Source organism: Aulonocara sp. 'chitande type north' Nkhata Bay, linkage group LG15, assembly GCF_057382095.1.
Source record: "Aulonocara sp. 'chitande type north' Nkhata Bay isolate Kocher_YH1m ecotype deep benthic linkage group LG15, A_spYH_male_GT1.1, whole genome shotgun sequence".
Taxonomy (NCBI): Eukaryota; Metazoa; Chordata; class Actinopteri; order Cichliformes; family Cichlidae; genus Aulonocara; species Aulonocara sp. 'chitande type north' Nkhata Bay.
This window is the reverse complement of record NC_141358.1, coordinates 6,658,580-6,682,939: the sequence shown is the minus strand read 5'-3', so window position 1 is coordinate 6,682,939 and position 24,360 is coordinate 6,658,580. Positions and strand designations below refer to the sequence as shown.

Here is a 24,360-nt window from a genome sequence, read left to right as displayed (position 1 = left end):
CACTTCTAATGTTTTTTTTTGTTTTTGTTTTGTTTTGTTTTTTTTTGGGGGGGGGGGGGGGGGGTGTTGAGGTTTTAACGGCTGGAAAATAAATCCAACGACATGTCAAACATTAATTTTTTTATTTTTTTTTTGTAATTTAAAGTAAGTGCCGCTTTAAATTATATAGTGTTAAGGGCGTATATATGTCAAACAGTCACTTTATTTTGTATTTCAATATCCAACTTTTTCCGAGAATCCAGTGAAATAAAAGTAATTTTCTACTCGCGGAGAAACTCACCAATAGCTGTCTAGAACGTCAGACATTATTGTTCTCAATGGACCAATGAACGCCGTGTGGAGGCGGGGATGGCGTGGCTGGACGTTACTACACGGGAGTTAGCTAGCTAGTGACTACTTACTTTCACGTTAGTGCCATGTTATTAAGAAGGTAAACCAAGCACAGTATCAACTCAAAGTTTGTTTATCGACCTATAAATACGTCGTTTACTTTAATCGATGGTGAATGTCCAGCAAACGTGTCAAAACGTGTGTAGAAAGATGTGCAGCTAACGTTAGCCCAACGGTGTTGATGGTAATCTGCCTGTAAACACCTGGACTGCCAAACACAGAGAAGTGAATGAAAAGCAACACGCCGTCAGGACCATTTTACTTCTAGACCGAACCATAAGAAATGAGGAAGTGGAACTGGCGAGAAGGACAGCGACCGCACACGCGACAAGGTGCTGGTCAGCGCCGTGGATGGCACCGAGGAAACCGACAGCAGTGGTAGCTACGTTAAATGACACTTATATCACGTTAAAGTATGGAGCATGTGCCATACTAGAATACAGTGTTTGTAATGACAGTGATCAGTATGTCAGTATCATTGTTGTGTGTGTGCGTTTCCTGTTCAAAGGTATGAACGTGATGATGCAGGGCCCTCACACAGACCATCTCAGAAGCACCATGCTAACCAACCTGCCTCACATTCCTCTTCTTCCTTGCCTTCCTCGTCTTCTTCTAACGCCAGCAGTGCTGCACCAGGTCAGTAACGTACAGCATTGAAAGTACACGTTTGCGTTGGAAGCCCCCATTTCTTATTATTAAAGGTATCAGAAGAGCACAACACTTAAATTGAACACATATGTACATAAACAGTAGTTTTACATGCAGTGTCTTGTCCAGGAGCACTTAAAGTAGAAGGATATTGACAGGAAAATTCTTGTTGTACACTTGGAAAATCAAATAGATGCAATGAAAGATGCACAAGCCTAATTTTTGCCTCCTTTTCTCCTGCCAGAGCTGCCAGGTTTCTATTTTGACCCAGAGAAAAACCGTTACTTCCGGCTGTTGCCCGGGCACAACAACTGTAACCCACTAACCAGAGAGCAACTACAACAAAAAGAAAGAGAGAAGGAGAGGAACAAGATGTTGGCAGAAGATGAAAACACAAGAAAAGTAAGTCTGTCATCAAAGGTGGTAGGCAAATCTTTTTAATCTTCTTTGTCTTTTAGCATTTTTATCATATTTATTCTTTAAGATTCCATTAAGCTTTTTCCTGTTGCTGTAGACAGACACAGTCATCTGATATGCTAAAGTTATGCCCTCTAGATGAAAGCTTACCATAAACCTCCTGCAGTGTACTAAAGGATTATGGCTATGGCAGCAGCTGTAATGACATCATCACAGTACAGCATTAGAGCACAACTGCAAACTGTGTAGGAATAAAACACTTGAGATCACAGTTGATCTTAGCAGAAGCACATGCTTTTCTGCAATCCGGGACATAAATGTTTAAGAAGTTGTAAAGAAAGAAACCTTGGTCGTAAACATGTACGCACATTTTCCTTGTCATTTACAGAAAGCACCAAGAAGAGGACTAAACACTTCGCTGCTACTTCAGAAACGACATCTAGGTGTATTACCTGAGCACTCCTATTGCAGGTACTGTGTCACAGCCCTGCAGGCACGCAAAACTCAACATAACACTGTTTTTCCCGTGTCCTAGCCACAGCTGTAACGGATTATGGGAAACAAAGAGAAACTTTAACGCTAATCAGTTCTGCATGTGTAGAGTGACTTTTCTTCTGAGCTTTGCTGGCCACTAATAATGATGCTAATCTATTTAGACAAGTTATTTTAAATGGTAATAAAAAGATGGAGAAACATGCATAAATGCAGTCAAAGAAAATACTCTGCATCACTGGGAATGATATGAATAAATGGAAAAACAAAAAGTAATGAAATGCATATGAGGAAGTTTCTAGTTCTTTTTATCCTACAGGCAAACTGTCTAAATAAATACATAAATTACTACAGAGACACTGTCAGAAAGCTAAGAGAAAAGTGTATCAATTATCCTGGGTTAGTAGATTGTCTGCAGACAGTGCTAGTCTGTTACTATGGTTACTGTTGTGTGTGTGAATGGGAGAATGACTGAATGTAGTGTAGAGCGCTTTGGGGTCCTTAGGGACTAAGTAAAGCGCTATACAAATACAGGCCATTTACTGTTTGTCTCCAGGCTCGTCCATGAGGTGAAGGTCAGTGAAATGAGACGCCACAAACTAGAGATCCAGAGCACAGACAACAGCATCTCAAACACCGACAATTTCAGACTCATAGTGGTGAGAACACACACAAACACAGTGCAAAACACATGTTTCAATAGAATAAATGTTTGTTATAGTTGGTTTCAAGGGAGGGAGAGGGAGTAAGAACAGTTTGCTTCATCCAGAGGATGATTTGGGTCCACCAAGGCCCTGTGTATGATTTAAAAAAAAAAAAAAAAAAAAAAAACAACAACAAAAAAGATTGTTTTGAATGTTAAACATTGACGTTAGAGTCCTTTTTTTTTTCTTAATTGCTGGAAATGAACACAGTAGGTTACCTTTAAATATGGCCTCTATCTGTACTTGATGATGTGCATATGCTTTGTTTCTTTGTTGCCATTTCTTTTTCAGGGGGATTCGGCGTGTGAGCGAGTGTTCACAGTCAACGATGTCTCTCATGGCGGCTGCAAGTATGGCATCATGAACTTCAGCAGCAGCAGCAAGGGGTCTCTGTCTGTGGAAATGTGTGATAACCTCTACTTCACTAATCGGAAGGTAGGAGCATTTCTTTGGAGATAAAAGACCCTCCCTGAATACAAAGAATATGTTTGCATTTTTGTAGTTTCTATTTAGTACACTGCAGGAAATAAAAATTAATTAACTCACATTAATCTTGGAGCCTGTTTTTATGATGTGTCTACAAACATTTGGTCTGTTTAAATAATATTAATCACTCTGATCTGGTTAACATGTTTCAGGTCAATTCCATCTGCTGGGCTTCGGTAAATTACCCCGATTCTCATGTGTTGTATCCTTCCACAGTTTAATTAGAGCTCTAACTCTAGTTCACTTAACCTTCAAATAAAGGGCTTAACCTGGCAACAAAGATCACTTATAAGTTGTCCTTTTCATTTGCATTATTTGTGGATTCATACTGCTGTTGTTTCTAAAAGAATACACTTGGTGACTATCATCAAAATGGTAACATTTTAGCTCTATAAAGTGCACACCTGTGTCACAGCGTGTCATCTCTTCACTGTTTTGGTGAAACTTGTATGTCCTTGACTGAAGTAACTATCAGGCTGTGTCTGGTGGGAGTAGCAGACACCCCTGGCTGCGTGAGTTTACTTCCTGCTTCCCTCTTCAGCAACTCCAACCCAGGTTTGTCAGGGTTCTTGCGCAATATGCAGCAGTCACATTGCCCTTCTGTAGTTCATTTGTGAAGGACCCAGGTAGCAGTATGGTAAAACATACTATTCAAAGAAGCTTCTTCAGTCTTGGAATTATTATTCTAGAAGACTTTTATTTTGAAATATGTTTTGAAAGCAGTTTTGCTGTTGTTGTGTACCTCCCCATTACCCTCAACACCCTTCTCCTCTTACTTCTTGTACTCCTTCAGATCAGCCTGGGATGCTGTGCAGCTTTAAGATATCCTCAGCCTGGTCTTGTGCTTGGTGCCTCAACCCCCAGTTTGACAAGACGTTCAGCACTGGTTAGTAGTGCAGCTAAACATTTTTGTCGTTATAGAAAGGAGAAAATTACACATCTAAAATAATCATGTTTATGTGTGTGTTGACAGGCCTGTCTCGTAGAGTGATTGTGAAGGATGCAGAGACGGGCAGAACACAGACGTACAGCGTCGGCAGTGATGTCCTGGCTCAGCAGTTTGCCCTTAGGGTGAGGCATTTGTAACTTTAAAGTTGTTGAAGCACTCTGTAAGAACACCAAGCAAAAGAACACCTTTCCGTCCACAGGTTCCTGTCCTGTTTAACGGTTGCAGATCGGGGGAGATCTTCAGCATCGACCTCCGACAGCGCGGCCGCAGAGATCACAGCTGGAAGGCCAGTCGCTTCCATCAAGAGTCAGCCATCACCTCTGTACGCGTCCTGCAGGATGAGAACTACCTGCTGGCTGCTGACATGCTGGGCCAGGTCAGGTTCTTGACTTGACTCTTTAATTTTCTTTTTCTTTTTTTTTTTACAGCAGATAATACTTTCAGGTTCTTAATTACAGGTATTTTACTTATGTTTTAGCCTCATGCGGAAAGACTTGGTAAACACAGAACCATCAGGCCATACTGACAAACTGTGGTAGAAAATATCAGAAAGGAATAATTTGAAAAAGGTAATAATTCAAGGATAGTTCTGTTGAGCCTTTGTGTGTTTTCTAATTTCTTTGCAGATTAAGCTGTGGGATGTGCGAGGCACAAAGCCAGTGCAGGAGTACAAAGGTCATCATAACGAGCATGCCTACCTTCCCATCCATGTCAATGAGTGTGAAGGGCTTTTGCTAGCAGGTAGGAGAGGATAAAACACTCTCAACACTCAATACTCTCACTGGTATAAACCTTTTTTGCGTGCAGTTTCAATGTTTACCATCCTTTCTACAGTGGGTCAGGATTGCTACACAAGGTTATGGAGCCTTAAGGACGGTCATCTATTGAGAACCATCCCATCACCCCACCCGGCCGCAAACGACTTGATCCCAAGTGTTGTGTTTTCATCTAACCTGGGTGGCAGCAGGGGCCTCCCCGGGCTGCTCATGGCTGTCAAACACGACCTCTATTACTTCCCATACAACACTGACTACCAAGAATGAGGAGTGCTGAGGCCAGCTGTATCACTGTGTATTTGAGAGTGTGGCTGGGTAAAGATGTTATGTGACAACCATTTACACTAAATTTAGACTGAAGTGGTGACCTCAAAGAACTGCTTTTAAATTTCATGGGAGTTGCCTCATCATACACATGATCGTGTTTTTGTGCCAAAAGGAAATGGAAGTGCTGCATTCACATGTGCACACCGGTACAGTTCGGTTTTCCTTACTGTTCTTTTTACAGAAGAAGTGCACTTATTTTAAACACAGCTAACCTTGATTGTTACTGGAAATAAGGGTGCTGGGATTGAAATTTGAAAATGATGATACTTTTTGTTTACTAAATCAACATGTTTTATAGTCTTTGTTGATTCCCAGTAAAGTTTATTAAAAACCTTATCCCACTGCATTGTATTCAACCCATACACAGACACCTTAAGATTCCACTGTTTAATACATATGTATGAGCATACATAAATACAAGGTATTGATTGGTTCCATGTGATATCTATAGTCATTGATCTCTGTTTGAGACAGGATAAATCTATTATTCATGTTGAAGTCTGTTATTTCAGCTTATCTGATTGATCACAAGCAAACCAACTCTTCCAGTTCGTTAACAAGAAACAAACAAAAAAAAAATCTTACACAGTCAAATCTCATAATACCAAGATATTCATTAGAAAGCCTGAATGCATCAAGTGTCATCTTCATTTAATAGTAATCGAGTCAGATACTCTGTACAGTCCTGTTGAAATACAAGCAACCTTGATAGTTGCTGACAAAGAAGAGCGACGCAGCCTGAGCTGACAGTAAAAGACTACTCTTACTAATGATCTCTGTTTTGAGGGGCCAGCCCCAAACATGGTTTGAAACCTCAACTGTGTTAAGTCCCTACTGTGATCCAGCCACTATAAAGCAGTTTCTGTTGCATTGAATCCCACCTTAGTCAGATTTGTCCTGATACGCAGTTATGACATTTAAAAATAAAATGAGGCAATTAAAAAAAAAATTCCCTATTAAAGTAAACATTTTTCCCATATATGTACTGTGCATACTAAGTAGAATTCAAACAGTTAACATGGACAGCATTATTAAGGCTGTTCTTGTTTTTGTTTGTTTTAAATCTGCCCATTCAAATTCACAAACAACCACAAATAATCAATGGGACTATTTAAGTAGTAATTACGAATTATATATGTTGGAATGCATCTTGCTGCTACAGTACATCAGTGGCTTCCGATATAATGATCTAATATAGTCCCTGTGAAGCCAAAACGAAAGAAAAGTAGCTCTAGCAGGGGTGAATTAGAGGTAATCTACCTCAGTATTTCAAAAGAAAGGGATCAGAATTCAATGTGGTTGATGACTTTTGAGGTGTTCTATCTAAAGCTGGTCCTAAATATTACATCCAGGTCACCTGCACAAACCATTTTAGAACTAATAAGACATGATTACCTGGAAATGCTATGAAAAAGAAAAAAAACAGGTCAGTACTTGTATTTTTTAAAAGGCTTAAATATGTAGCTCCAAACCAGGCAAAAGGGAGCTAATGGTACTAGCATATCACGTAGAGGGTGTGCAGGGATTAGTGTGCAAGAATACAAATCTGAACGGATCTACAGAGCAACATGGAAATTTACCTGAAGTCATTTGTAAGCAAGCTTGTACAAAACTCACTTTGATCATCTCTCTGTTCTTTTTCTCTCCTGTCCTTATAATATTCAAGCCTTGCTCTGGCCTGTCTTCACAGTGTAAATTATAGGCATATTAAAGAGAAAAGCGATCGATGGACTGATGTTACATGAGGCCAGCACTAACAAATAATAAACGAGTCCCACCTGTACAGTCTAGAGGCATCCAGAAAAACAAAAATACCCCCAATGAAACCTGTTAGACTCAAGATGTCGCAGATTCCAGTTTCCACAAACGCTGGCATCTTTAATTGCTCCATTGAGTCCTGCTAGAGTTCCCCTGTTTTCTGGTTGCAGCCGTTGCAGACCCTCACGGGGTGGTCCCATCCACGGGACGGCACGGGGCGCCGCTCCTGGGAGCAGTCATCGCACACGCCCTGCCCACAGGCGCGACAGTGGTGGATGGAGAGACGTGGTGAGAACTCCCTTTGGCACTCGCAACAAGAGTGGATGTCCTGATCTGGCACCCAGTAGGCCGGCCGAGCTGCGTCCTTCACTAGGCCTGGAAAAAAAGTTTTTATTTCTCTCACTCTTTTTTTTTTTAAAGTTGTTTCTCTTGCTCGCTATATTATTTTTTAGATCCTATGCTTACCAAGAGGTATATCGATGGCACCAACTACAGCCCCCAAAGTGTTCTGGACAGCCTCTCCAACCTTCCTCGCTATCAGGGTGCCTCCCTCCTCCTCCAACGCAGCGTCCAGCAACTCTACAACATGCACACATCAAATCATATCATGTTGTGAACATTAAAACCGCCTGAACCAGCCCGGCAAACAATACCGCACTCTTAAACTCCCACAGAGAGACTCATTTGTGTACCAGTTGGAATTCCTCTGTTGTGGAAACACGCATCACAGACCCTAACAGGCGCAAGACCCCAGCCCCTCTCAGGGACCGGCCGGGTTTTGGAGGAGCAGGCGTCACAGAAGCCCTCTCCGCAGGCACGGCAGTGGTGCTTGGTGTCGTTGGGCTGGAACTCCTCCCCACATTTATGACATTTCTACGGCACAATAATAAGTAATGCGATTTATCGGCATAACAGTAACATAACAGGAACATAACAGGAACATAACAGGAACATGGGCTATCACCAAGAAAATGTTTTAGTTACACAAGTGATGTTTCATTCACAACTACACATTCTGGGCCTGTGATTCCTTATATATAGTTAGCTAAATATTGGTTGCATACCAGGATGAGGGAATTGGGTTTCCAGTAGGCAGGAGCAATTTGGTCAGTGAGCCAGGAAGTGACCGCTTTGGCAGGCTTGACGCTGAGTTCAGACACAGACTGAGAAATGTATTTGACTCCGTCCAACAACCTCTGAGCAGCGTTGTTGTTGTCTTTCAAAAAGCCATCAGACTGCAAAGAACAGTGTAAAAACACATAATTACAGTACGCCATAGAAGTTGTGTTTATACAAGCGTCCCTCACAATTATCACTAAATACTGACAACAGTGCTGACAGAAATACAATGCCTGCCTTACCAGCTGGCGTTTGCACTGCTATATTCAGACTTGTGACTAATTATGCTTAGATCAACATGTTCCAGGAGAACATGCGACGTTACTTTTCTGGATATTTACATAAAGTATAAGCCACTCGCCTCTTAGTGGCCAAATTCATATGACTCAAAGAAAACAAAAACTGAGCTTTAAGATTTCAGTGGTTTAAGTGAATTCACCGTGGCCTTACCCCAGGCCAGATGTGCTGGATTTCTGTTCTGACCACTGTTTCCACTGGGTCCTGGTTTCCATACCAGTACTGCCTGCTTCTGTAGATCACTGAACAGTTGGGACACTCAATGACATACCTGTAAAAAGACAAAACCATCTCAGTTTCAACACAGGGAGGAAAGATTCCAGAGGTGCCACACACTTTTTATATCAACTGTGCTCAATTTTTCATAAACTTTAAAGGGACATATGAAGATATTTATGAAAAATCATTCTATACTCGCAGGACTCACCCTGACCAAGCGTAGATGGCCAAGCCAAACCACGGCGAGTCAGACGAGGCCGTCGTTTTGGGAACCACTATGACTTCCTTTCCCCTTTCGTAGCAGGCCTGAGAAGTTCAGCACAGTTGCTCAGAACCTTGTCAAGCAGGTATACTTCAAATGTGGCGTAGATGTATATTTGTACTTGCCTTGCATGTGTAGATGCGGTTGTCGTACTGTGCAGAGTACCGGCAGCGATGTTTGGCTTCATGGTCAAGACCTTCCTTTAGGTGATTCATGCTCCTTTTACAGCCTGACCTGAAAGTTGGTGCCCAGCAAGTCAGCAAGTTTTATAAATAAGTAAAAGTAAAAGGTACTGGCAGTGATGATGCTGTAGAAATCTGATTTAAAGTATTTTTGATATTTTTTTTAGCAAAGCAGGGACACGCACCCACAACTGAGGCAGATGCTGGAGCAGGTAAAGTATTCATCTGGAAAGAAGGAGTTACTGGTCATATGTTCATCTGGAATCTCCCCACTGAAGCGCTCACTCAGGGCCTGAAAGAAGGCCCCAGGTGGAGATGGGAAAGGTATAAACATTTCTATTGGCTATGCCAAAACATACTTAAATGTAAGCACAGCTACCTGCAGGGCCTTGAAGATGACACTGGCAGATCGTGGCGAGCGTGTCGTATTGTTGTCCAGCTGCTGCTCCAGGCTGCGGAGCAAACCACTGAAGTCCGTGGGAGGGTTGTAGGTTCGAGTCCCACGGTACTGGATGGAGCTGAATGCTTCCGGAAATAAGCCCAGCTTCCTGAAACGCTCCTGGATAAGGCGCTCAGCAGATTCTGAGGGCGTGTCTAAATTCGGGGTACACATACAGATGGAGACAAAGTATTGAGGCAGTGGTTTGTGTGCTTATCTTTGAAAAACACTGAGATGAGACAAACTTCTTTGATGTACCTGATCCTAGTAGATTGGTGTGGACAGTCTCGTGGAAGATGATCACCGCGGGGCCCAGGGTGGACAACGGTACATCAAGACCACAGCGATTGGTAGTTGCCTTTAATTCTCTAGTGAAATGTTTCAGGTAGGCATCTGATGCATCACCAAGGAACTTGAAGAGATCGTCATGGAGACGGTCAGCGTGTGTCCGGTAGATTACCACATCAGAGATAGCCAGGACCTTGAGGAGCAGCCGAGTTCTCTGACCCTGATTAGCCCCTGATGAGTTTAAAAAAAAGAAAAAAAAAAGAATCATGAATGCCTGCCTGCTTCTACCCCCGTTTGTTTCATAATATTAAGTAAATCAATAATTTCATACCAGCTCCAAGCAGTCCCTCTGTATCGATGACTACAAGCCGATGCAGAGGGTCCATAGCTGCCCAAACACCCACAGTGCAGGACTCCTGAGTGGGAGACGTCTTGAACACTTCTCTCCCAAGAAAGAACGTATGGTTCAGGGTGTAGGATTTTCCCTCACCAGTGTTCCCAAAAATGGAGACCACCTTGAGGAGCTCATCTGGACTACAACCCAGTCTGCTGACAAAGTCCTCCTCATCCTTCACCTGAGAATGCAGACAAGATTAGCTCAATCGTTGTAACGCATCATTAATAAAACACCATCAAACGCCGAGTACCTCAACAAGTGCTTACCTGCATTTCCTCCTTCTCATCCACTAGCAGGAAGCTGCGCACCTTCTCCAGTTTAGATTTGAGGATTTCCATTTCACTCTCCCCAGCACTGACACTGTTCTCTTGAGGAGCTTTGGCAGGTGGGTAAGATACCAGAGGGTGTTTCCTCTTGTTGACTCCCCCGTGGGTGCGTTTTTGGCAATCCAAACACAGGTTGATCTTACAGCCCTGGCAGCGGACCACCGCTCTGAGTCTCCCAGAGCAGCTGCCATCCCCTTTGCAGGAGTCACAGAAAGGAACGTGGCCCGAGGCGACCCGAACCCGGTCGTGATTCCTCATGCGCTCCTGCCGATGTAGCTCCAGTTCACAGCGGGCACACTGCAAGCTGCCACACTCATCGCATTCAAACACAGCCTCGTCCGAGCCCCCACAGGCATAGCTCTCCTGACAGACCAGGATGGTGCTCATTCCTTTGTTTACAGCTGGACCTTGACCACTCATCTCAAACCTGTGAGGTCAGGAATCCCCTGGTGTGAAAACAAGTATAAAGGATTACTGTGGGTAATTGGGACGGCAAAAGCACTGCAGGAGAGGGCACAAGGTTATGGCACCGTCTTGTGAATCTATATAACCAGATGTCAGATAACCTGTTTTGTTGAAATACTGAAAAAAAACCAAAAACAAATTCACTCATGAGCAGTACTGTCAACAAAACGATAGCAATCCATGCCCCTTTTCTCTCTCCTTACTTTTTAATGGGGATATTCAGTTTATTAAAACAGCAAAATTAAACACACAAAACTCGGACTAGTTTGTTTACCTTTTGACACAACAGCTCTGTAGCTAACAATAGCTGGCCGGCATCTGTTTTCTTGTTCTGGTAACGCTAACTTTCTACATGAGAGTATCCCACACTGTTCTATACATTAAAAATGCCTAAAAACAGGCATTCAAACTCAGTAGTAAAGAGTCATTAGCTAACAGCATTCACACAAAGAGACACTCCTGAAACAAACAACCTTCTTTTGAGTCGACTGACCTAACAGTTGCTACCAGTCCGACGGCTGTCTCGTTAAATAACCTGCTGAATCGACACAGTCTAAAAGTGGACACGTACACTACCTAACACCATACCGCCGAATGCCACGGAGAGCTGACGCTGGAGGGGGGGCAAAGTTAGCAAGCTGTTATTGTGTCAGACCCCTGTAGATGCTGCTGCTTTTACATCAGCTGATCGGCTTGTTTTTATCCAGAGGTCAAAAGTCACGGAAGCACAAAGCATTTTGGGAAACGAAGGCCTTGCAAGTGACATGGAAAAGCGCTTACTAAAGACGAGCTGTTTGTAACCTGTTTATGGCACATACACCAACGTATACCCCGTATTTGACTTTTACAGACTGTTTGACGAAAGCTGTGGACCAGCTTGAGTTATTGACGGAGATATCGACGAAAAATCAATCGTTGCCCAGAATGCTTTGCTTTTTCCAGCGACTATAGGGTCTGCTTTTGTTCTACACCAGCGTGGGCCGTAGGCACAAGCTGAGACGGAGACAGAAGCTGAAACTGACACGCATCTCGTTGATATCAAACGAAGAATAATAAATGTTACACTTACAAGTTGTTCTATGCATTAAAGTACATTTAGTTGTTTTATGAACGAGTTTTTTCGCGGTCTTTTGCTTTTGTGTATGCGAGAGCCCCCACCCTTTCTGGACACCCCGGTGTAGAAAAACAGTGCAGCCACATGAGTGGGGATGGATTGTGGCACTACTACAGTTGTAGTTGACTCTTTAATTCAGCTCTTTAGCTATTTTTCCCTTTTAATTCATTTAAAGCATATTACTTTAAGGAGCTTTCTTTTTTCGTCATCATTATAAATTTATCACCGCCTGTCTTAATGTGCTGCTGACCCTGTCTATTTGCAGTTAACAACTAATGCTAGCTCGATGCTAACTTGACAGGGTAACCGCGTTGACACCATACAAAGGTCATCACTCGTCTTTTATGCTCATTCACCTCGTTTCGCTGTTCAGTCGTCATGGAAGACGAAGCCTTCACTGACATTAGCGGTAAACCAATCTCTCTGGACTGTCAGAGTCACTCCAGCTTTTGCAGGGAGTTCATTATCAGCTCCCCAAAAGTGTCCATGGGCAAAGTGATGGTATACACCTGCTCCGTGTGGCTTCTGGCATATGCAGTGTTCTTCTTCACCCAGGTAAGATGATGAAGGCGAGACCAAAGTGATGCAGATTTACTGACAAATCCTTCTCACTGTGGGGTTGAGGTGCAAAGTTTCTGAGGACAGCGAGACAGTGGTGAGGTGTGCAGTAGGAGCCGTAGGTGGCTTCAAGGTGGAGTGGGATTGCATCAGGGATCTGCTCTGAGCCCCTTCTTGTTTGCGATGATGACGGTCAGGCAGGAGTGTCCATAGACTGATGTTTACAGAGACACTGTGATATTTCCAAGCTACCTTGACTACCATGACCCGGACGCATCCATCAATCAATCCATTCATTCGCTTCCACTTTTCCAATTCAGTGCCGCAGGGGGTGCTGGATAGGTCCGCAGTCTGTCGTAGGGCTAACACAGACAGACAGACAACCACTCGCTCTCATATTCACACCTCTGAGCAATTTAGAATCACCAATTAACCTAACCCAACTAATTGCATGTTTTTGGACTGTGGGAGGAAGTCTGAGTACCCGGAGAGAACCCACGCTGATATGGGGAGAACATTCATACTCCACACAGTAAGGCCCCCTCCAGATGGAGGGTGGTGGTACCCTCTTGCTGTAAGAGAACAGTGGTAACCACCACCACCACCATATATATCAGATAAAGGATGTTGAATATGGAGCTGGCAGGCAGGAGGAAATGAGGAAGACCATAGAGAAGATTAATGGATTTACATGAAGAGGATTGGTGTGACATAGGCGGGATAGGGTTTGATAGAGACAGATGATCTGCTATGGTGACCCCTAAACGGAGCAGCAAAAAGAAGGCAGAATACAGTTCTTTCTTTCTTTCTTTCTTTCTTTCTTTCTTTCTTTCTGTCTTAAAGATACTTGTTGTAATCAGAATTTGTAAAATTGAACACTAATTCCCACCACAAGGGGCCAGTATTTTACAAGAAAGTCTCAATCTAGTCGCCCTGTCTAAGATCGAGACGATGCACTTTTTTAGTTAGTGCAGTAATTTTGCAGCATTTTTTTTTAAATGGCTCTGGGTTCTTTGTGTTCAAAGCTGTGCTTGTTACGTGAGCGTCCAGTGTGATCATTTAAAGTAAACTTTATTGTCATCTCTGCTATTTACAGTACAGTATATAGAGAGACGAGAATAAAGAATAAATATATATACACTTTGAGACTTTTCCAGTGATGAAAAAGTAGTTGGATGTTTACTGTTGTTTTGTTTCACATCATTTCTGTTCTTTCCAACTGAGCGTGGTTTCTTTCCGGGAGTGGGTGATAAAAGTCACTTTTCAGGTGCATCGGCCATTGTTTGCTGATCCATTCACTAGGATATCTCTCTATCAGCATTTCCTCTTCCTCTTCTGTTGGACTCAGAATAGACTGGATGCCACACCATTAGTATCCTGCAAATTGGCATCATGCAAAAAAATTTTAATTTACAATGATTATTTTTAATTTAATACTTTTCCTCTCTTGCAGAACACTGCCGTTCTGTCTGGCGCTATTCTTGTCACCCTTGTTGGCATGATGCTTCACATCCACTTTGTGAAGGTAGACCACGAGTCCCTTCTCGTCATTGGCTCCTTAGGCATCCAGGTGTCCTCCAGCTATGCCTCGGGCCGCGAGATAACCACTTTCATTGAGATGAGCAAGATCAAGGATATTGTCATCAATGAAGCTATTTACATGGTGTGTTGGTGAACCTGTGCCTCTGTACTTGTGTGACATGTTGACATTTTCTCATGTAGTTATTCTACAGTTTGCCACGGAAGATTGGATTAACGTCTAATGCTTTTATTTCAGCATCAGATCATCTACTACCTCTGTGTACTGTTGAAGGACCCCTCAGAGCCCGATGCAGTGTCAAGTGTTGTGCCATTGTTTCAGGTGAGGATGAACATATCTCAAGAGCCTGTTTAGTGACTTGATTACCTGCAGGGCTGTTGATGTGGTGTCATTCATAGGAACCTGTTTTTAATTAACTCTATTTTTTTCCCTTTAGAGTTCAAAGCCAAGGCTGAACTGCTTGGTGAAAGTCTACAAAAGCTGTCAGGAGATTCTTTCAAAGTGCCAATGAAGCACATGTCATACAGGAACACCTGAGGTCATTCACCATGTTTTTCTTTTAGCCTCTTCCTTGTTTGTGTTAATACATCTTAGGTGTATTTTATATACATTGCATTTCTTAATGTTTTGCTTTCAAGGATAATGGTGTCATAATGTTGTACTGTGTTACATGATTAATTTAAAATAAATAAAACACTGGTCTTGACTACTTGTTTAAACCTAAAAAGTCAAATTCTTTAACTTGAAATGTAACTTGTAATGTAAGATCATAAAAATAATATTTAACCTTATAGTTTTTTTATACACTTAGAATTCCACAAATGATACAAGTTTGTGTATTTTGGCGCCATTAGCACACTCTTTTGTGTATTTGTTTTTGCCCCCCCCCCAAAAAAAAATAATTAATAGAATATAACAAACCAATATTCATTAATTACATAGATATTGGTAGCATTTGCTCATCTTTAAAAGTTTTAGTTGTTTAGTTTTACCACTAGGGGGCAGCACTACTCACAAACTTTTGGGTCCACGCATCAGTTTCTACAAGTGATTCAAATGTACACCATGTCCTGTTCTTTGTTGGCTCATCGTTTTTTTCCATGAACTGCTTTTGAATATAATCTCTGTGAGAAAACAAAAGCCTATAAGGCAACAGTTGTATATGTGTATAAGATGGACTGTGTGTGTGTGTGTGTGTGTGTGTGTGTGTGTGTGTGTGTGTGTGTGTGTGTGTGTGTGTGTGTGTGTAAAATAAAGATCTACACCCTTTTCCTAAAAGTATTTTCACTTCCTCATATCTACTTGCACCTTCATCTCTTAGGAACAGTAGGTCACGTTTACCACTGAAGTCTGAAATATCACTGTTGGCATACCAGACCTGTTTTCAGAACTGTTTTTCAAGGTTACCTCATCAACAGAATGACAATCAATATATTGTTATTGCAGTAATTGTATTCTTTTTATCCTGCAGCTGTAACACTATAATTACTATAATAACCCTTGTGGCATCAGTAAAGTGTCTACCTATTACAGTGTGAATTTTTTTTTTAAAGTGTGACATTATAAATGTTAATACACCAATAACTGTCTAACTGCCTATCAGATTAATGCCTAGGCCACTCACAAGTCATCGCCACCTTTCACTTCTGTTTCCTCTTTTTAGGCCTTATTTTTGTAGGGCCTTTTCATGGCGACTCAGTAAATTCAAGTCAGACCCGTGTGTGAACTCCATGTGGTACAGACCAAAAAAAAAAACCCCAAAAAACAAAAAAAGCAGAAGGGTGTGATTTTCACGGGGTGAAGCATCGCACTGCTGTGAGAAGTAGCCCCTTGACAGGATAATAGTCCCTCCTGGAGGTGTAAAACAGCCAGGAGCCAATTCAAGAAGAAAACCTGGGAGTGACCAGGAGTGGCACCTCTGGGCTTTTAAATAGGCCCCATAAAGCAGGAGGAACACCATCACCCCCCCCCCCCCCTCCACCTAAGTAGGGGAAAGATTTGAAACAGCAAAAACCCTGTGAGCTAGAGCTGTGGACCGTTAATTGCCCATGATAGCAGCAGGGCTGTGACGATTGTGCCTCCCCTTCTGTGTATGTTGTGGACTCACGTATTGTAATGTATGAATTCAGTCAAATGTGTTTTTTATATAAAGACTGTATTTCTGTTATCTAAGCAGATGGCAGATGCTTAAGATCAGCTGAATGTTTTGGGTGTGAGAATCTTGTGCTTCAGTGGGAGAGGAGGGGCGTTAACCCCTTTACCTCCTGCAGTGCGCACACACATACACACTTACACCCACACGCCTGCACACATTTGTTTTTTTTGTTTCTGAGACATTAAAACAGAATTCCCACACTTTCCAAACACTCTAAAGTAGATTTGAGGTATAATTCAACGTTTTCCCCAATAGTCATAATAATTTTCTTCATGGAAGAGACAGCACCACTCTTAAGGCTGATCAGCAGCAGCTTAACTTAGCATGAAGACAGGGGACTCTGAAATAATAACCCCACCTTCCTAAATGCACTGCGAAAATACACAAATTTATAAATTATTATTGGCCGGGTCAAATCTCACAAACACTAAAGCACAAACAGAAACTCTGAGTCTTGACTGCTTTCAGACAATAAAAGACTGAGGTAATTACACCAGTGTAAAGCAGATTAAACCAGGAATATCAAAGCAATTAAAGATCATTCAAATACGAGCACTAAAATCCATGCCTAATAATATATAATAACTACTGATAATAAGACACTCAAAATCGTTTCTTTTAGTGCATTCTGAAAATGTTCAGTGTTCATATGCAATACATATGCAAACTTTGGATTAAACAAATAGATCTAGCGAGTGAGGGGATGAACTTTAATTTTGAATTAATACGAAATCTTTTCACAAACACAACCCCCACCCCAACCATGCCCACCCACCTCACCATCTGAGCTGTAGTGGAGATCTCAGGGATAGGCACGATTGTGGCTCTTTTTCACTCTTCGCACTACGGTCACCTCGGTGAGCCGAGCAGAGTTCGAACTTCTCGATTAATTAAACTTTTAAAAGCAGAAAGTGAGATTGGTTCAAACTGGTAGAAGTTGGACGGAGATCCACCAGGAGGAAGAGGATTCACCACAACAGATGAGAGAGTGGGGTTTTTAGAAGTGAGATTTTCCTCATAAAATAATTGAAAAATTGCTCACAGAGAGCTGGGGATGAAAAGTCTAGTTTATCAGGGCAAGGATTGATGGCAGAATTGAACATTTTAAACAGGGCCCGGGGGTTATGGCTATTAGTCGCAATGATGTCGGACAAAAAAGCGTCCTGATATATAGTGCGGCAGCTACGTAAAATGTAGAGGGATACCCGAAGCTTATCTTTTTTCCACCTCCTCTCAAATTGATGACAGATAAGACGTAAATCTCGTATATATAGAGTCATTTAACCAGGTTTGAGGGGAGGATCTAAGACGCTTTACATTAGACTGTACACTATACCACCACCCATCCATTTTGCTCCACTTATCCAACTCATGGCTATGGTTGGGCATGAGCCTATCCCGTACCCCAGCAGGAGGCTGGGTACAACCGGTACTACGGTCAGTTAAGTCAGCCATTAACCTAACGTGCTGTGGGACTGTGGGCGGAAACTGGAGTACCTGGAAAGAACCCAAAACCAGGACCTTCTTGAGGCGATGTTGCCCTTTCCTTATACCTTTAATTCTAGTATTTATGCCAAGCCAACCGAAGGCTAGCTCCAGCTACGTATTAACGATACAAACATTTACATGATGGTATTCTCATCTCTTTCCAAGATCGATAATCTAATAATAATATATACATTTTATAAAGGATCCAAGGTACTTGTTGTTAAAAGTCAACACACTCAAATTCATTCGCTTTACTTCCACTCCATGTTTTACATGTAATGTTCGGAGCTTTATGCTAAAAAATCAAAATGAATGAACTGCACAGAACACACATGTTAGGGCAGTCCACTGAAATTAATTGTGTGCTGCGGTTTTTCATTTGTTGGATATAAGCTACTCTTTGTATTCACAATGTTCTGTCCTTGTATTGTTGTGCTGTGTGTGTATGCGCACCAGTTCCTGGCTGACAGGTGCAGGAAGAAAACGTTATTGTATTGTTTAAAATGTGTCAGTTTATCTTCTTTATCTACCAGTTCAAACAGGCAGGAGCAACATGATGTCAGTTTGGATTTGAATCTCAAAAAGAAAAAAAAAAAGCCTTCCCCACCTCACTGGCAACGTCACAGGGGCTTTTACCGGTCACTTATCTCTCCTCCATGTTGAACACTGCCTACAGTGCTTTGGTAGAAGTGTAAAAGTGTATTTTTCCGGTGGGACTCGCATTTACATGTCTCCCTCGGGGGGCGTTTTTATCCACGGATAGTTTTAATCTGCCTGACATGGAAAGCTTAGGAAAAAAACTTCTTGGCACTGGAGCTCCACCTGGCTGGCCTCCCACCCCTGACTCCAGCTGCAGAGCCTCATTGTTCTTCAGTTCAACGCTAAAAATGTGCTTGATCAAGCCTCACTCAAAACAAGCCTTTGTCTTTATAGTGTGCTTCCAAGGGCCAAGGGCAGGCTAAAGAGAAACACACCTTCTAATTTAATGTTGTTTCTTTATTTTTTACTACTTCCTACGTTGTAGATACATACAGAACACATTAAATATATGAATTTAATATATATATATATATATATATAAATTCCCCACTCGCCCCTGCGGGCGGTCAATCCTTCAAGCTCAGGTCCTGAGGCCTGGGAGCTTGCTCCAGCTACGTATTAACAATACAAACATGAGGGACCTATATATATATGTGTATATATATATGTGTATATATATATGTGTATATGTGTATATATATATATATATATATATATATATATATATATATATATATATATATATATATATATAAAACACCCAGCACGCCCCTGCGGGCGGTTTATCCTTCAAGCTCGGGTCCTCTACCAGAGGCCTGGGAGCTTGAGGGTCCTGCGCAGTATCTTAGCTGTTCCCAGGACTGCGCTCTTCTGGACACAGATCTCCGATGTTATTCCCGGGATCTGCTGGAGCCACTCGCCTAGCTTGGGAGTCACCGCACCTAGTGCTCCGATTACCACGGGGACCACCGTTACCTTCACCCTCCACATCCTCTCGAGCTCTTCTCTGAGCCCTTGGTATTTCTCCAGCTTCTCGTGTTCCTTCTTCCTGATATTGCTGTCATTCGGAACCGCTACATCGATCACTACGGCCGTCTTCTTCTGTTTGTCTACCACCACTATGTCCGGTTGGTTAGCCACCACCATTTTGTCCGTCTGTATCTGGAAGTCCCACAGGATCTTAGCTCGGTCATTCTCTACCACCCTTGGGGGCATCTCCCATTTTGACCTCGGGACTTCCAGGTTATACTCGGCACAGATGTTCCTGTACACTATGCCGGCCACTTGGTTATGGCGTTCCATGTATGCCTTGCCTGCTAGCATCTTGCACCCTGCTGTTATGTGCTGGATTGTCTCTGGGGCATCTTTACACAGCCTGCACCTGGGGTCTTGCCTGGTGTGATAGACCCCAGCCTCTATGGATCTTGTACTCAGAGCTTGTTCTTGTGCTGCCATGATTAGTGCCTCTGTGCTGTCTTTCAGTCCAGCTTTGTCCAGCCACTGGTAGGATTTCTGGATATCAGCCACCTCCTCTATCTGTCGGTGGTACATACCGTGCAGGGCCCTGTCCTTCCATGATGGTTCCTCGTCTCCCTCCTCTTTCTTGGGTTTCTGCTGCCTGAGGTATTCACTGAGCACTCGGTCAGTTGGGGCCATCTTCCCAATGTATTCTTGGATGTTCGTTGTCTCATCCTGGACTGTGGTGCTGACACTCACCAGTCCCCGGCCCCCTTCCTCCCGCTTAGCGTACAGCCTCAGGGTGCTGGACTTGGGGTGAAACCCTCCATGCATGGTAAGGAGCTTTCTTGTCTTTATGTCAGTGGCTTCTATCTCCTCCTTTGGCCAGCCTATTACCCCAGCAGGGTACCTGATCACGGGCAGGGCGTACGTGTTGATGGCCCGGATCTTGTTCTTACCATTCAGCTGACTCCTCAGGACTTGCCTGACCCTCTGCAGGTACTTGGTGGTTGCAGCTTTTCTAGCGGCCTCTTCATGGTTCCCATTCGCCTGCGGGATCCCCAGGTACTTGTAACTGTCCTCTATGTCTGCAATGTGGCCTTCTGGTAGTTCAATCCCCTCAGTTCTGACTACCTTCCCTCTCTTTGTTACCATCCGACTACACTTCTCCAGTCCGAACGACATTCCAATGTCATTGCTGTATAGCCTGGTAGTGTGGATCAGTGAATCGATGTCTCGTTCACTCTTGGCATACAGCTTGATGTCATCCATGTACAGGAGGTGGCTGACAACTGCTCCGTTCCATAGTCGGTATCCGTAGCCAGTCTTGTTAATGATCTCACTGAGGGGGTTCAGGCTATGCAGAACAGCAGTGGGGACAGAGCATCTCCTTGGTAGATCCCGCACTTGATGGTGATTTGTGCTATGGGCTTGGAGTTGGCCTCTAGTGTTGTACGCCACATCCCCATTGAGTTCCTGATGAAGGCTCTTAGGGTCCCATTGATCTTGTACAATTCTAGGCATTCCAGTATCCAGCTGTGGGGCATTGAGTCATAGGCCTTCTTGTAATCAATCCAGGCAGTGCACAGGTTGGTCAGTCTGGTCTTGCAGTCTCGGCTGACTGTTCTGTCTACCAGTAGCTGGTGTTTTGCGCCTCTGGTATTCTTGCCAATTCCTTTCTGTGTCCCGCTCATGTATTGACCCATGTGCCTGTTCATCTTAGCCGATATGATGCCTGACAGGAGCTTCCATGTAGTACTGAGGCAGGTTATTGGTCGGTAGTTGGAGGGGACCGGTCCCTTCTTGGGGTCCTTGGGGATCAGGACCGTCCGACCTTCGGTTAGCCATTCCGGGTGTCTCTCGTTAACTAGCAGCTGGTTCATTTGTGCTGCCAGACGCTCGTGGAGTGCAGTCAGCTTCTTTAGCCAGTAGGCGTGAACCATGTTGGGCCCTGGTGCTGTCCAACTCTTCATACTGGAGACCCTTTCTTGGATATCTGCCACTGTGATGGTTACTGGACCTTGTTCAGGGAGGTCGCTGTGGTCTGCCCTCAGATCCACGAGCCACTGAGCATTGCCGTTATGGGTTGCGTTCTTCTCCCATATGCTCTTCCAGTATTGCTCCGTCTCCAGCCTTGGTGGTGCTGTTCTCTTATTATTATTGTTCCCTTGCCACTGAGAGTACACCTTTGCTGGTTCTATGGAGAACAGCTGGTTTATTCTCCTGCCTTCTATCTCTCTGGTGTACCTCCTCAAGCGGCTGGCCAAGGCTGTGAGTCTTTGCTTGGCAGTTTCCAAGGCCTCAGGTATGGACAGCTTGCTGTATTTCTTATGCACCTTCTTTGTCGCACCTTTCTGCAACTCCGTTAGTTGGCTAACCTCCCTCCGTGCTACTTTGATCTTGCCCTCTAGCCTCCTTCTCCATGGAGGGTACTGCCCCTTGTCGCTGTTCAACTTGTAGCCAAGCATCTCACTGATCACTGCTGCCATATTGTAGCTCAGCTTGTTAGTGTCGGTAATCGTGGTTGTAGGTATTGTCCGTAGTGCTGCATTAACATCATCTAGCAGACCTTCTGAGGGTACTTCACGTAATCTTGGTAACCGGCTACGGGGGATCCAGGTTTCAAGCTTGGCCATGATCCTATTTTTCAGGTCAGTTCCTCTCGCACTCAACGATCCTTCTCCTATCGCACTTGGGGCTATGTACCCAATCTCGGGTGGGGGTGATGATATCTCCCCCCTGACCTGGCGTCCTGACTCCTCCTTGCCGTAGCATTTGTGTTGTACCTCGTCAATCTCTAGCTGTGAGAGCAGTCCCTTCTTTCGAATGTTGGAACACTGAGCTACTAGTTGTTTCGCCGTCATTGTGGATGTTGGGTATCGAAGGGGCACGGAGAAAAGTTGTCGTACCATAGGCATGAGAAAAGTTGTCGTACCATAAGCACGAGCAGTGTGTGTGTGGCAAAGTTTTTCTGCGCAGTGTACCAGGGGCACGGAGAAAAGTTGTCGTACCATAGGCACGAGGAGTGTGTGTGTGTGTGGCAAAGTGTTTCTGCGAAGTGTACCAGGGGCACGTTTGAATTTACATATATACAGTATATATATATATATTAGGGGTGCAACGATACACAAAATTCACGGTTCGGTTCGGTTCGATACTTTGGTGTCACGGTTCGATATTTTTTCGATACAAAAAAATTGTTCATGCCTTTTTAATTTGTCATTTATTAAAATTATAAATATATATTTTAACTCAAAAGTACAGTTTTTAAATTTAACCCTAACCCTTGTGCGTGTTTTTTATTTTGACAGCGAATGCGCACCTGCGGACCACTTATGTGCAGCCCTGGTTATTTAGCTCATCATATTGCAGCCACAGAAATTCTTTTGTCCATAAAACCATAAAGCTGCACTTTCTTTTTGCCTTATAGTCTGATTTGTCATAACTTCTCCGTTTTGTGGTAAGCTTTTCTTTGGCTGTCACTTCTTCACCCTGACCTGTCTTATTTGGCTCAGCAGAACTAAAATATATATCTGTCTGTGAAGGTTCTCAGTCATCCAGGTCATCGTAGTCAAATATATATCCTGCTGCTTTTACACACGCACTCACATAAGCTCAGCGATTCTCTGCGCGATCAACCTCTCACATGTTTAAGCTTGCTGCGGGAGATTTCACTTGTCATGTTTGCATAGTAAGCTAACAATTAATAAGACGATGTCAGAGGAATTGGTGCACAAATTATCATCACTCACAGATCAGTGCTGTCGCTCTCTATACACAGTTCGCACGATTGCAAAGTGAAAGCAAAAAAACAAGCGCAAATTCAAACGCGATTTCAATATGTCACATATTGACAGTGGCTCACCGATGCCAATGACATAATTACCCAGCTACATTTCTGAAAGAATGCAAAAGCATTGACATATATTTTTCCTACAATAGCCCGACGGGCAGGGAAGAGATAGATTTTGGTAGCCCGACTGAAAAGATCGCTAGCCCCGGGACGTCGGGCTAGCGATATTGCGAGCCCTGTATCTGATTGAGGAATCACTCATCTTTGGAAAAGAGAGTTTATTACAGAGAAATGGCTCTTTCCAAAATAAAAGCTATACTATCCGCTTCTTCTGGGCTATATTCTCAGCAGCATATTAAACACATAAGGAGAATCATGTGCTAACAGCTGTCTAAATGACTCGGCTAAAGTTAGTAGCATGCTTGCTTGTTTTTTTTCTGCTTCCACTTGTCTTTGCACTAGGATGATGTCGGCGTAAATGTGGAGTCATATTCGTTGTGTTCCCACTAGTGCTTTCAGGTTAATCTCGTTGAAATGACCTTAACGCCACAACACGGCAAATCTCCATTAACGAGCTACCGCCGATCGCCCCGTGCATGGGGCTAGATGGCCAACATGTTAACGAGCTAACTGCGCTAACACACTAGCTCCCACCAATGTAATTGAGCATTGCATGGCACATCCAACATACTGTTTTACTTTAGTCCATGACTCGCTTACCTTCAGGGTCATACGTCACATGAAAACCAAAATAATTCCAAACGCCAGATCTGAATGAGGGTGGGGGAGGTCCATGTTGCAAGGAGAGCTTAACTTCTGTCTCGCTAGCTTGCCCTGCGCTCTTCCTTCTGACGATGCTGTCTGTGTTTCGACTACTCCGCCTAGGCTGCACTGTCGAGCCTAGGCGGAGTAGTCGAACGCAGATTCACTGAGCGCTCAACACAGACAGCATCGTCAGAAGGAAAGTTGATAAAATAAATTAAAAATTTTGTATTGTTCGATACATATGCGTACCGAACCGAAAGCACTGTATCGAACGGTTCAATATCGATACGAATATCGTTGCACCCCTAATATATATATATATATATATATATATATATATATATATATATATATAGCAGGCAAGGCATACATGGAACGCCATAACCAAGTGGCCGGCATAGTGTACAGGAACATCTGTGCCGAGTATAACCTGGAAGTCCCGAGGTCAAAATGGGAGATGCCCCCAAGGGTGGTAGAGAATGACCGAGCTAAGATCCTGTGGGACTTCC

General features: G+C 43.3%; 3 protein-coding genes across 7 annotated transcripts; 2 read left to right on the top strand and 1 right to left on the bottom strand.

Annotated features, from left to right (window-relative positions):
* The first annotated feature begins 120 nt into the window (after window positions 1-120).
* On the top strand, window positions 121-5,963 carry wdr21 (WD repeat domain 21). Its single transcript, XM_086263805.1, has 13 exons — window positions 121-768; window positions 899-1,026; window positions 1,283-1,440; window positions 1,844-1,926; window positions 2,504-2,606; window positions 2,943-3,086; window positions 3,290-3,339; window positions 3,613-3,692; window positions 3,931-4,023; window positions 4,111-4,208; window positions 4,286-4,462; window positions 4,713-4,827; window positions 4,921-5,963. The coding sequence occupies exons 1-13, from the start codon at window positions 674-676 to the stop codon at window positions 5,127-5,129; spliced, it is 1,533 nt and encodes a 510-aa protein (XP_086119931.1). The 5' UTR covers window positions 121-673; the 3' UTR covers window positions 5,130-5,963.
* Window positions 5,562-11,862, bottom strand: zfyve1 (zinc finger, FYVE domain containing 1). 5 transcript variants are annotated; one of them, XM_086263801.1, is made up of 13 exons: window positions 11,216-11,862; window positions 10,417-10,922; window positions 10,085-10,328; window positions 9,724-9,984; window positions 9,406-9,620; window positions 9,212-9,318; window positions 8,970-9,078; window positions 8,791-8,888; window positions 8,517-8,634; window positions 8,012-8,182; window positions 7,640-7,820; window positions 7,413-7,526; window positions 5,562-7,322 (listed from the first exon to the last, which is right to left on the bottom strand). In XM_086263801.1, exons 2-13 carry the CDS (start codon window positions 10,894-10,896, stop codon window positions 7,090-7,092), a joined length of 2,331 nt encoding a protein of 776 aa, XP_086119927.1. In that variant the 5' UTR covers window positions 10,897-10,922; window positions 11,216-11,862; the 3' UTR covers window positions 5,562-7,089. The 5 variants fall into 5 exon arrangements, with proteins under 5 accessions (XP_086119927.1, XP_086119926.1, XP_086119928.1 ...); XM_086263800.1 differs by having other exon boundaries at window positions 11,435-11,862; XM_086263802.1 differs by having other exon boundaries at window positions 11,513-11,862.
* Window positions 11,863-12,140: 278 nt separating this feature from the next.
* On the top strand, window positions 12,141-15,681 carry pigh (phosphatidylinositol glycan anchor biosynthesis, class H). The gene is made up of 4 exons (XM_086264604.1): window positions 12,141-12,610; window positions 14,067-14,276; window positions 14,391-14,474; window positions 14,590-15,681. The coding sequence occupies exons 1-4, from the start codon at window positions 12,434-12,436 to the stop codon at window positions 14,662-14,664; spliced, it is 546 nt and encodes a 181-aa protein (XP_086120730.1). The 5' UTR covers window positions 12,141-12,433; the 3' UTR covers window positions 14,665-15,681.
* The last annotated feature ends 8,679 nt before the right edge of the window (window positions 15,682-24,360 follow it).